Source organism: Etheostoma cragini, chromosome 15 (assembly GCF_013103735.1).
Source record: "Etheostoma cragini isolate CJK2018 chromosome 15, CSU_Ecrag_1.0, whole genome shotgun sequence".
Classification (NCBI taxonomy): domain Eukaryota; kingdom Metazoa; phylum Chordata; class Actinopteri; order Perciformes; family Percidae; genus Etheostoma; species Etheostoma cragini.
Genome location: NC_048421.1, coordinates 17,328,703 through 17,342,816, shown reverse-complemented (window position 1 = coordinate 17,342,816; position 14,114 = coordinate 17,328,703). Strand labels below are relative to the sequence as shown.

Sequence of the window (14,114 nt, the reverse complement as noted above, 5' to 3'; positions counted from 1 at the left end):
TTACTAAAATGATTAACAGATTATCAAAAATAGTGTGAAAAATTCATTTCATGTTGAATGAAGTCCTTTCAGCTACATTCACACAGTTCAAATCCAATACTATCACCATGATGCACTGATTTTTACTATATAAATCTGTTGATAATTGTCTCTTCTCTGTCACTAGGAGGGGATTTTTTTTTAATAAATGAGTGATGATCCATTATAAGTTATGGGAAATGGATAAAGGACAAGACTAACAAAGAAACTGCCAAAACAAAATCATAAAGACAACAGAAATGAGTGTACACACAAACAATGAGACAAAACCTAACTTGGTAATGAATTCCCAGAAGCGTCTTAAAAACGTCAAATCTGAACATCTTGGCTCTCACTCTTGTTAAATGCCAGCGAGGGGGACTTTGCATTTCTTTTCTAATCAATTCAAAGTCAAATTGCATTCTGCCTGCGCGATGTGTTGTCAGGACACATAAGCTTTTAGATGCAAGCTGAACGCTGTGTAAGCATTTTGAATTTAGCCACCAAAGCTAATTTCCTTTGTTTAGGCACACTGCTTCACACATTTCAACACACTCTGCAGCCTCTCCCACAATGTTTTGTGGATGTTTGATGCCAGGGTTGATAGGAGGGAAAGTTTGGAAGGGGGGGGAGAGTTGGGGTCGGGGGGGCCAACAAGCCTCTTGGTCAGGACGAGGACAATGCAAGGGCTCAGTATTGAGGAAGAGGAGGTGTGGAGGGGATTAATAAGCGTTTGTAGTATTAAATCAATGTGCCTGGGAGCTGAGGCACCTGATTAGCATGACCCTGTCCTGCACATCAGCACATTCTGGGCTGGGGGAGGCTGATTAAGAGCCAATGCTAATTTCCTCTCAGCCCTGTCAATGAAAGAGAGAGGGAGAGAAAGTAAGTAAGACAGAGAGGGAAGGATGGAGGGTGTCGAGAGACCGAGGATAGGGTGCAAGTTATGTTTATGGATGTCAGTGGAATATAAAAAGATAGGACACAAGCTATAGTTTGCCAAAAAAGGGTTTAAACGTGACCTTGTATTTTCTTTCATTGTAATAGAAAGATGTCGTGGACAAGAAAACAAAAATGGATGCAACGGACGATTCAGTAACTCTGGCCTTGATTTAGACTAACTTAACACCTACTTGTATATATCATTAGTCTTGTCTTGTGTTTCCCGTTCACACTATTGCTAATGCTCCATCTGCTCTAATACGTTTGAGATATGTGGATTATTACAATGTCGTTATCTTATATTCAACAGTAAAATTGACTGTTTCCTGATTATTTTTTATAATACATCCAGTGTCATTTATTCCATAAACAAATTCAACTAATTTACTCAAGTACTGTACTCAGTTTTAAGGTACTTGTATCTTACTTGAGTATATCTATTATATGGTATCTCATACTTCGACTTCTCAGAGGGAAATAGTGTACATTTTTCTTTTTCATTTTGATGTTTCCAAGTTTGACGTTACTTTGCAGATTTAGATTATGCAAATTATAATCAACTAAGATACCAGCTTGTTTATGAAGTAGTTAAAATGAGCTCTACCAGCTGCAACAATAAAGTGATGAAACATAATGCATCAATACTTATAATCCAATAATAGTGCTTTCTGTTATGGGCCATTATGCATTATGAGTACTTTACTTTAGGTACTTTCATTGATGCTTATAACGTTTTTTATTGAAGTTTTTGTAACAGTATTGTATTTCTACACTGTACTGTATTGCTAGTTTACTTACAGGAAGTATAAGTAAAAAGATCAGTACCACTAACCCATTGGTGGATTGACACTTCTGCTCCCTTGTTTCATTTGTTTCCTGGTGTTCTGGGAAATTAAAGCAACAGTGCAAGTCTTGGTTGCACTACATGATTTAAATATTTAGATTATTTACCATAATGTTACTCAGGTTGCATGAGTGAAGCCACAGTAGCATCGAGGACGATTAGCTGCTGTAGAAACCCCGCCACGCGGCCTGCATGGGTGTTGGGTCTCATTAGGTTGTTTGCCAGCCAGCGCTGAAGAGTGCCAGCGCTCAGACACCAGCCTGAGCTGCAGCCGTGCCAATCAATACAGTACACACAGTATCCGCTATCACCCTGTGTCTCTGGGAGCAGGTTGGCACGCATGCTGGCAGGACGACAGGTCCGGGCTGTGGGCGAGGCTAACCGGCTTCCGTCACTCAGCTCCTCCTACCTCGATGCAGCCAAGGGGGTAAGCAAGCATCCAGAAAGCATACCTCCTATGGGGAATTTCTTAGGCTAACAAGCCATCACCTGCCACTAGCATACTATTGACTGCCATTCATTTTGGCGTCATTTTGACATGAATAACTTTACATATGAAGCGTTTAAAGACTATTAGTCCAGTGTTTATTTCTAAAGAAACGGCTAGAAAAGGCTCTATTACCTTGTAAGGGAGAAGCCCATAGAGAGTCCATTAAAGCATTGGAACAAAATATTTCAGCTATGTTTTAATGGATTGGAAATACTTCAGTATGTGGCACGTGAATTCATATTAAGTAACATTTATCCACAAACAGATTTCTCTTGGCACAGCTACCACAAGACTTACAAAGTTCAAACAGGTTGCTCACGTCACATCTACGTCGTCACGCTCAGCCCTTACCGGAAAAGAGCTTCTAAAAGACTTCACTGGTCTCCATGGAAGTCCACGAGGTCGCTATGTCCATTCATGTTGATGTCTATGGGTGCGGCCAACAACAGACCAGGTTGGCCCTGTGAAAAGACAAAAGACAGTCGGTGTTACTCAGTGTTTGGGGGTTTCACTTATTCACATTCTTGTCAATAGTTAGATGAAAAGATCGATACCACTCTATCACCACAGTATCTGTACGGGAAATATGAATCAACTGCCAGCAGCATGTTAGCTTAGCTTAGCAGAGAGACTAGAAACCGGAGGAAACAGCTAGCCTGGTTCTGTCCAGAGGTTAACACAAATCCACCTACGAGCACCTCTAAAGCTGACAAATGAACACTTTATATTATTTGTTTAATCCGTAGGAACATCAAAGTATATAAGTGAAAATTTGTGTTTTTAACGGTTGGCTAGCCTTGCTAGCTTTTCCCAATATGTTAACTATTCCTTTAATGTATGATGAATTGCTCATTTCAAATGTAACCTCCTCACTGTAATGTATTGTGACAATCAACATTAGTTTTAAGAGGATTAAATGTGCTTTTTTCAAACGTATCGACAGACAGGTGATCTAAATAAATCACAAAATACTTTCCCCTTAAATAGGACACACCTAAATCATAACTGGTGAAGCCGGAACTTTAAATTTAGATTCTGACTTTCATTCTCCCATCCTCCCTTACTTCCTCTGGGGTAACTACTCGCCTTTTCCTACGTGTGATTTGAAGGATCGGGGAAACCAAATGCTGACAATATTCAGTGTTCTTGCTCAATAAAATCAAAGTAAATGAGATTTCCTCCCATCTGGGTAAACTCGTGTGCCAGTTCTCATTTTGGCTACTGACAGGAAAACAGCCAGTGATAGTGGTGGTAAATAGAAAGTGCCAATCGTCACGAGGCAAACAGTATGAATAGAAATCAGTTAAGAGTTGGAGAAAAGATGCAATTTTGTTTTTCTTTGCCTTCATAGATTCTGTCTCATTTGAGTTGAACCTTCCTGGTATTTATCCTATAAATGTAAATGCAGCTAAACTATTTTCCGTCAGTAAAAAGATGCGTGAAGGTAGATTTCACTGACGCTGCCTGTCAAGCTTTCCACTCTAAGCGTGACATGTATGCAGTAAATCCAACATAGGTTTAGCTGGAGTTGGAAATGAAGTGTAACGGCTGGTGTGAACTGGGCAGCAGGGAAAAGACCCAAATGCTGTCGGTACAGGCAGACTGATACAGTTCTGGGATATATTGAAAAAACTGGAGGTACATAAGCTTACAGATTATTGAGGCAGGAAGGGTCATAACCAGAAAAGGTAAACAAATGCGGACAAGCGGGAAATTCAGATTCCCAAAACATCAGCTAGAGGTTAAAAACCACCAGGTCACATGTTTCAGGTTTCAGCAGCTAGATAGCAAAGAGAAGAAGAGACAAAGCATACTTGACAATCTGAGGCTGGTTAAATATCTGCAGGGCTGATGAGGAAAGTGGGAACAGGTGAGCAAGTGGGCGGGATCTGGGACTGGAGGGGAAGGAGTTGCTGGATGTGGGAGTGAGGAGTGTTTAGTGGTAGCATCTTAGCTCCCATGTTCCAGTCCTAAACATTTTCCTAGCGTAACCTGTAACCCCACAAAATAAGGTACTTAGTTGGTTAATAGCATCCCTTATGTCATTGGAAGTAACGCAAGCAGTTCTCAATTCTCATTGGCTACCCGCTATTGTGACAGCTAAATTGACAGTTTCATTTGGTGCGTGGGCGGGTGTTAATTTCACTTTTGCACATGTATTTTTTGATTTTGGAATGGTTAAATAAAAGACACCACCGTCCAAACTCTTGAGATTCTGAGTATCTCGGTTATTTAAGCCCCGTACACAGTTCCAGTGCTTGACAGGCCCTGCTGTGTTACAGTCGCCAAGCTAAGATTGGGCATTGCAGCTCGGAAAAGGGAGTTTAGCGAAGATCGATGATTTGCATTAGCTCTACATGTTGAAACACAGTGTAATGTCTAACCAGCCGAATGCGGATCTGGTGTTCAGCCCCAGAAACACTCTTTAATTGGGTGTCACATGAATATGGGTGTCACGGGGGGGAAGAAACCAAAGATGCACCGCTCTCTGTGTTTGCGACCTCGACCCAAATCAAGATGCAGACCTTAGTGCTAATCACAGGGCTCCCTGGAGCATCCTTTCATGTGGGCCGAGGCAAGGGCTTCAGAAACACAAGACGCTGCAGAGGTCGCTGCTGTCCTTAGCCATTAGCACCAAGGTCAAAGCTTTCATTTGGATGGGGTTGTTGTTTTCTAGCAGCTGGAGATTGACAATGTTTTAACGCACAGGAGTGTTGCCACAACTCTTTTCGCAGGACTGTAGCCGTCCCAGCAGCTCTAATATACTTATGTAATTCTGGGTGAGATAATGGGCGCTCGCCCTTCTCTACACGCTGTCAAGTTGTTACATGTAGGTTACAGTTAATGAATATCCACAAAGTTGTTGGAAATTCATTATTAGAATTAAGCCTTTGAGATGATACACCATGAATTTAATTCTAATACATTTTACTGAAGGATTTAACTTCATGGAGTATTTCTGCAGTGTTGTATTGGTACTTTTACTTCTGGAAATTATCTGAATTCTTACTTAATACTAAAAGATATAGTTTGGCCCAAATGTGACCTTCTTTTGTTGTTTTTTTTAAATGATCAAACAAAAATAATATATTTATTTATTAAGTTGCATACTTTACTAAGAGAAGTACAAATGCCCTGTTTATTAATGTATCACAGGCTTAAAAAACAAACATGAAATTATGCATTTTTAGTTATTTTGTTCAAATTATCACCCACTACAAGACTAAAGTTAATGTAGGCTTCTTTTTACATTTTAGCTAATAATTGCCGTTATCCTTTATTTCAATTAGCACTGAAGTCGTGAGCTGCTAAAACAGGTCAAATAAACCAGAAAACCAAAAAAACAAAAAAATCACATTTCATTGTAGGTTTTTGTGGCTGATATTATAAACAAAAAGTTAATGGTAATAAAAGGTCTCCACATCAGCTCGATATATCTACAAATCAATATATTTGTCTCTGTGCAGGGCTATTAAACACAGAATAGCATGGACCTGTTTCTGCACTAACCCATTCACAGCAGAGACTTCCCTGTCTATCTGTCAGCCTGTCAGTCTCTCTGCCTGCCCCCCCCCCCCAGCCCCCCCCAGGGTGCTGCTATGCTTAAACATCCCTCCAGGCAGGATCCAAAACTCTGACAGCCGCTCCTTAAAAGAGGTGAAGTGAAGATGTGAAACCTCCTGAATGTGTTGAGGAAGGATTGATTTTAAATAGGTGGCCTCTCAGATAGAAGCAGCCTCACTGCCTCGGGGCATAGTTATTGTCCCGTTTTCCTTCAACAATTCCAATCGTCGGCCCGGCAACAAGCAGCCTAGGACACCTGGCAGTCTGAGTTTTATACGCGTGCTACGAGACACAATCTGCAGCCGGATAGAGCACGGTGAGGCAAACCCTATCCCAGGGAAGGAACAGTGCATGCTGGGAGGCCATTGTGAAGGCCACTGCACTTTTTAAATGTGCTGCAAAAACATGGACGTTAATACAGAGAATGCATCGGACCGGAGAAGCAGATCCTCGAAGCCACGAATGAGTTGGATCCTGTTGGCCCGGAAAGTTCCGACATCACAAGAACCCATTGCTGCTTTCAAGATTTCTCAGATGCTCTCCAAACCTGAGGCACTCGTTCTGAAGAGAGCAGCTGCCACACAGAGTTCTTATATACACCAAAGAGGCATTCTGGGAAAGGAAAAAAAAAACGCTCTGGGTTGTTTGCAATTCTTCAAAAGGTCCTATACCATGCTTATTGTCAGGTTCATAATAGTGAAAACATTCAAAACAACATCCCCCGCACCCCCCCCCCCCCTTTTGTTAAGCGACCTTGGGTACCATGAAAGGTGCTATTCAAGTCCAAGTTATTATCATTATATCTTTGGATTTAACACGTTTTTTTGAGAAGGATTCCAATAATATGGGCTGTATAAAGTGGATCCTGATCTTCATATAATTTCATATTGCTAATAGTCTGCAGTTGTATTTTTATATATTGTGATTTTTTTAAGGGGGACCACCTTTTACTGCTGAGTGTTACTATAGTTAGCTCAGTGAGAGGAGAATAAGAGTTTAGACTAACATGGGACACTATTGAGTTATTTAGCATTAACTGTTTATGGCAATATGATCCAGCATCTACACAAATAAATAGAGTACATATTACATGCAATAATAAAACTTATTTATAGCAGGTTTTGTTTTTCGACTTAAAGGGACCTTCTGGTATTTTTTCACCAGGGTTTTATGCTCTAATTTGTGGCCGTAGTGTAATGGATCATAGTAACACAAAGTAGGCTACAGCATGATGCTGTGTTACATTGTGAAGGCTTAGCAACAACTTAACGCAACTAAAACAGACAGCTGTTAATTTGGAACAAAATTGACAAAATTAAACATGTTACCAGTACTATTTGTGGGCTAAATCATGACCACAATGAGATCACATTTGGTGAAAAAACGATGCATGTGAAGGCCAGCATAATGGTGAAATAAAATAATAAATCCCCTCATTGTAATCAGGTCTAAGTCAAATAGTTGGAATGACACATGATCAAGTGTTCAAACAGTTCAAACCATTTTGTCTCTGCGTTTGGCTGCAACAAAACCTTAAACTTTGGTGTCACCTTGAGATCAGGCCCTCTGTCAACAATCAATATATTTAGACCGGCCCTCTATTTCTCTTTTGTCTCTGCAAATGAAGCTGAGGGATGAAAAATAACCCCTGTGCCTTCTCCCAGGTAATGTGCTGTGAACAACCATGTCAATATCTTCAGGGTTGACGAGATGGAGGCACAGACGGGGAAAGAGTGATGCATTTAGAGTGGGACACAGGAGCAGGGTCAACTCTCAGGACAACTTAATATTTAATCAATTTACCTCACCGGTAACCCTAAACTCCACAATCCCCACTGGTCGCGCATGGAGACATGCGAGAGAGGGGGACAGGGAAGGACAGGGGTAGGACAAAACAACACTTTATATTTCAAATCGTCTCGTGCTTTGACTGAGTGTGACTTAAGAGAAACAAGAGGGAAAGAAAAGATTTGAGAGGTGGCAAAGACGGCAAAACGACTGTGTTTAGCAGACAGCGACAGAGCATTAAAGTCTTCTTCATCACACAGATTGCGACGCTGGGGCTGTTTCCATCAAGGTTCAAGAAAGTGATAAGCACACCATGATGCTGAATGATGACATGATGAAAACCTGCGGCAGAGGGAGCAGACCCATTAAGGTGTCGGGTCAAAAACACATTCATTAAAGGTGCTTGCAGTGATGCAAAACGTTCTTCAGCTTCCATCCCGTTATGATAAAACAGATGGATCAGTCCGCCGTTATTGTAGAGTCAACTTTAAAGGTTTTATACATAACAACACACAAATGTGAAAATAGAATAATTAATTTCTATAATAAGTATTGCACTATTACAAGAGTAATACTAAATAAAAAAAGCCATGAGTGTGGCGGACCACAAGTTTTATGGTTCTTTAGTCCACATTACAAACCACGTTTAAAGCCCTAAAGAAATTCTATGTTAAAGTAGTTGATTTATGTTCTTTTTCAAGTATAACTGACTGTCAAACTGGATAAAAAAATAGAGTTCTGTGGCGTTCATAGTTTGTGTTTGGTCATGTTTCACAAAGAGTTTAACCTGAGCCTTCCTGACAGCAAAGATAGAAATCACATCTCAGCCATACAGGGATAGAAGTACTATATATATATATATATATATATATATATATATATATATATACATACACACACACGTATATATCACACCAATATTGGATCAGTACTCCGTATCGGCCAATACGCATGTACAGAATTATTAGAATTAGTCTCTACTAATAACCCAGCGTTCAGGATGAAAATGTATTGTTTCAATTTATCCGTTTGTCCACTAAATGTTCTGCCAACTTGCCATTAGGAAATTAAATATCTTGTGTGCAATCCTCTGGAACTCATGACTGTGGTTAGTATATTTCAGGTTTATCTCTCCATTAGATTTTGTTTTTTCTTGTGCACGATATTCCAAGAGAAAGGTTTTGACCTGATGGTGGCACAGGCAAAAAGATTACAGGGTGACCGAAATCATAAGTATTCTGGATCATACGGCAAATAACCGTATGAAATTTCACGCCAATGTGGTCAGTGGTTGGACCGAACGTTGGACAAATAGATTGACGTTACCAGCCTCAAGACCATTTCGCATCATGCCCAAAAATGAATATATAGTCTGTGTTCTTAAGGGATGCAGTTTTCACACATGATCATGAATATAAACCTGTAAAAGTACTGAGGCTTCCTTCCGTACAGTAAGTATGCGAAGAATCTCTGTAGCCGTCATGTACGTCAATATTTCTTTCCCTGCTGGCTTTTTGCTATAAATGCCTCTGAACCAGCATTTAGATCATCATGGGACACCAAAATCTTTACCAATCAACACATCAACTTTTTTCAATTCAATTCAATTTGAAGATGTCACATAAGATGCTAATTGTGGTCCAAAATGCAATTTAGACAAGTGTGATGTTGGAACTTAAGGGACATTACAGTCAAGGAAAGTATTTTAATTGGCTTAGAACACTAGTGATTGGCAAAAAGCTCTTTTTAAGTGTCTGTTATGTGCCCGGTCAGCCTGTCAAACGTACCTAATGCTTATGAGTCACATTCATTCTGCCTACGCACTCGCTGTTATCGTAAGGTACTGCTCACGCTGCCTGCCACAGGGGTGCCACAGAATCACCGTCTCAGTCCAATCCCATTTCTGTACCATCGTATTGATCTTACATAGCCTCCCTAAATTCAAATGTGATGCTGAATCAATGCATTAAAATTTATCTTATGTAAAGTTGTACATGATGACGGGGAATGCATTGAAGAGTGCCACAGAGAACAGTCATATTTAAGACGGCATATTTTGCAATTAATATCAAATTTCAAAAGGTTTGATTTAAATTAAACTTAAAAGACCCGCTATTGTAAAAAGAATCAGTTTCATTTGAAAGGTTTCTGGGAGGGTTATGTCACTATTATGTCCTCTGTTCTTGGGGTAATTAGCCAGCCTTGCCCTCTGGTTGCTATATTTAGGGTTCCTGACCCCTCATGTGCACTTAACCCTACACAAAAGGACATTATAGCTTTTACATCCTGGCTAGCAAGGTGCTCCTGATTGTTCCATTAGAATTCTGCAAAGTATCCTTCTATCTCCCGGTGGCTCAAAGACATCATGTGTTTTTTTAAACCTTAAATACACGTTGAGAGGTTGTACAGTCAAATATTTCCATAAATGGCAACCCTTTATTTTATATTTCACTAATTGAGAAGTACTACCCAATTGAATGTTTTCGTGTTTTTGCATAAATAACCAGTAATATATTTCCAATAAAAATATTTTGAAGAACAAAAGAAAAAAAAAGAATCAGTTACACCCATCACGGTAAAACACGTCTCAACTTTTAACCAAAATCATTTTTTCATTCCATTTACACATTACAACATGGCTGGAGCAGGTTTTATTTAAAGGTGCTCTAAGCAATGTTGGGTGACGGCACTTGTTTTTGACCCCAACCCCCCAACCCCCAGCCCCAAATCTTTCTTTTCGCTTATTGACTGGAACACTGTTTGTTTATGCTTCATGGTCTAGGTTGGCCAGTTCCTTTTTGTTGTGTTTGTAGTGAGGAGATGTTTTCTGTATGTGACAAAAAGTGTTGTAGCCTAAATAACGTGTGACATCGCTCAGAGCACCTTTAAAGGGGATATTATAAAAATGTTTTGTCTTTACGTGCTAGCATTAAAGCCACACACAAACACAGTGCTGGCCTTCCCATTGAAACAATAGAGCTAATTAATAATAGTAATTCATATTTGTGTGAATAGCATCTAAATGTTTGGATGCATGCAGCACAATAGCACATACAGTATGAAGCAGCACACGGAGCCATACGGGTACTGGTCCTGCTGTGGTTGCTGTTGAGAGCCCAGTGGAGGGTAAGAGATGATCCAGCCAGCCGTGGCCACCGCTTGGCACTCTCTTCCACTGCAGCTGTTGACTGCTGCCTATCAGCCCGCCTGTGGGCTAAGGGTGGCTTGCCCACCGAGGCGGGTGCAACAAAGCCTTGGGGTATTGTGGATGGAGGTAGAGGATAAGTAGAGGATAAGTGAATCCCTGTGAGAAGGGTTACATGGTGGGGGTGGGCAACGAATGACAGCAGGTAGGCAGGCAGATGGGCCGTCAGGAGCCTCGGCGGGTCCCCGTGGAGGTGCAGGCGGCCGAGTTCAGCACAGAGCCACCCAGCCCGGCGTCAGCAGTTTGGGGAGAAGCTGGGAAAGTGCTGAGGCGCCAGCCACGTGAGGAGATGAGATGAAGTGGTGAAAATTTAACCAGCCTGAGGAAAGTTTAAGTGTGCATGTTAAACAGGAGAGAGGGGGACAAGATGCAGAAGAAGTAGTGTATGAAAGGATGGCTGGAGGTGACTGAAACAAATGGACAGGTTGAGGGAGACTTACTCATTGTTTCCCCACAACTGTGTGCTTCTTGAACCCAAATATGACTCTAACCTCAAAGGTTACCTCCAAAGGTAACATCATACTGTACCTCTTCCCCTTTTTGCTTCTTGCTAATTAGCTGGAAGGACGCTGTTTTTTACCCAGGCGGCATCCCTCTGCCCTGCAATCCCGGCTCTTATCCAGTACATGCCAGAGCCCCGTAGCACTTCTGTTGACTGCCATTCACACAATGCTACACAAAGCAGCCTGTTAGCTCTGTGGTCTGCAGAGAAGTGTGCACCGAGAGAGAGAGGGTGGGGGGAGGGGAGGAGAGTCAAGCGGTGTGATTACATAAGGTTGGGTAACAGGCTCACTGTGGGGATACACACTCACTAGACAGTGTTGATGGAGTCTGTTGGAGTCTTTCACAGGCCTGATGGGGTGTTGATTAGGATGTGCTCACACACAAGGAGCAGATGCTGAAATGGATTCTAATGTGTGTTTCTGTCTTTGTTTCTGTACACTCACCGTTTCTTTCATCCCTAAACTCCCCCGCTGCCATTTCCCCTCTTTCGTTGTTCCCCCGTTGGCTGTTCTTCTCATCACCAAAACTACATCCCATTCTCCTGTTGCACTCCTTCCACCCTTTTTCGTCTGTCCTCCGCTGATTTGCAGGTGCGGTGCGAGCCTCCAGCATCTTCCCCATCCTCAGTGTCATCCTGCTCTTCATGGGAGGCCTGTGTATAGCTGCCAGTGAGTTCTACAAGTCACGCCACAACATCATCCTCAGCGCAGGAATCTTCTTTGTGTCTGCAGGTGAGGCGAACCACCTGTTCTTGTGTCTTTGAATTAGAACAGTTTTATTGAACGTGTGGTCGGTAGCGCCTCGGTCTTGTCCCTTTATCTCCCCCAGTTTCCTGTCTGCGTCAAACTATTTAATAAAGGAAAAATTACTTTTTTCAATGTCCACAACTGCTTCCAGCAGTGGCTTCACAATAGAAGCCTTTTGTTGGTTCTAGAATAGCAACTTACAAAATGAACACCAAAATGTATGAGCCATTTAGATGGTGGTCTGCTGAATGTAGCTTAAAATTTACCTTACAGACACACAAGTCAAATCAATCCTCCTATATTGTCAAACTCGTCCTTCATAAAGTTGTCATTACTAACTTCTTTTGTAATTAACATTACATCCCAACAATAAATTAAAAAGGCCATGCACCGGTCGTCACTTGTACTGCAGCGACAAGCCACTTCTTCTATTCTTCCTTATCTTGTCCTCTTTTCTTTTCTCTTGATCTTGTTGCTGGGCTAAAGTCATCCATTGGGACATCCATCTCTAAAAATACAGTGTCCCTGACACACTTTCCCCACGATCCATCTTCCTAGATCAAACATTTCTCCATGTGTGACTTAACCAACAAGTCAAAGTAAATATATATACACTGTATGGGGATGTATGATGGGATGTGATGATTATGTTATATACTGTCCCAAATTATCTGCATCATGAACGGAAGCCGCCGTTTTTCTCGCTGCAAGGGCAAAGATTAGGAGTCTCAAATCAGTCATGTTGGATGGAGAGTTGGACAGGATTAGTACACTGTACAGTGCATGAATCAAACCACATTTGGTATGATACTGCTTTGGGTTAAGCATAAACTAAGAATAACTCGGCCTATACGCTCATCCTGACTGATACTTTGTTTCTTGTTTTCTTTGTCCTTTTCCCCACGAACACATTACCCATAATCCATCCCTCTCCATCCTGCATCTCCCAACCCTTCAGGCCTGAGCAACATCATTGGGATCATCGTGTACATATCAGCCAACGCGGGGGACCCTTCAAAAAGCGACTCGAAGAAGAACAGCTACTCTTACGGCTGGTCCTTCTACTTTGGTGCCCTCTCCTTCATCATGGCTGAGATGGTGGGCGTTTTGGCTGTGCACATGTTCATCGACCGCCATCGACAGCTCCGAATAGGGGCGCGCGCAGCCGACTACCTCCAAGGCTCGGCCATAACACGAATCCCCAGCTATCGCTATCGATACAGACGTCGCTCGCGCTCCTCCTCCCGCTCCACAGACCCGTCCCACTCCCGCGACACCTCGCCAGTGGGCCTCAAGGGCTTCAGCGCGCTGCCATCCACGGAGATCTCCATGTACACGCTGCCCAGGGACACCCTCAAGTCCTCCGGCACGCCCACCGCCACCTACAACTCTGAGAGGGACCACGGCTTCCTGCAAGTCCACAACTGCATCCAGAAGGACCTGAAAGACTCGAGCCAGACCAACACAGCCAACCGCCGCACTACGCCAGTATGAGGGATTCGACACAGGCCAGGGCAGCCAGGCGGAGACCAGGAGACACGGGAACCCCTGCGGGCACAGTACGTCCCAGGAGAAGATGGATTTCCATGTTTATAGACATTTGTTCTTTTTGTTCAGCTTGCATGACTTTTCCATTACCATTGTTGAGAGCGTTGCAACAAGTCTGCTGTGTTCCTGGATTGAACAGCAGAACAGTGAGAATGGGTCAAGGGTGTCCTGAGAGAGGGAGATCTGTCGTTTTTTGCGCAGGGTTTGTTTGTGAGGTCTGGGGCACTGAAAGGCAGGGCGCGGGAGTCTGGGCATTTATGAGATATAGATTTCATGATTTCATAGCCCTTTGGTTTAACAGTTTTAACCCGCAAGTTTGGTTGGAGCAACAGGTCAAGCTCCCCCTCAGCAGGCCCACCACTCAGATTCACACTCTTTTATTTATAGACTCATTTTTTGCATAAAAAACTGTGAATTGTTACAGTTTGGGATTTAATAAGAATTAGCCCAATCTGTAATCTCTAA

General features: G+C 42.2%; 1 protein-coding gene across 1 annotated transcript in view; it reads left to right on the top strand.

Annotated features, from left to right (window-relative positions):
• The window catches only part of cacng2a (calcium channel, voltage-dependent, gamma subunit 2a), a 64,371-nt gene extending 50,263 nt beyond the window's left edge, over nt 1-14,108 (top strand). The window contains exons 3-4 of the mRNA XM_034893454.1: nt 11,946-12,086; nt 13,060-14,108. Of these exons, the coding sequence (XP_034749345.1) occupies nt 11,946-12,086; nt 13,060-13,595 (677 nt within the window). The 3' untranslated portion in view covers nt 13,596-14,108. The remainder of the gene's footprint in view (nt 1-11,945; nt 12,087-13,059) is intronic.
• The last annotated feature ends 6 nt before the right edge of the window (nt 14,109-14,114 follow it).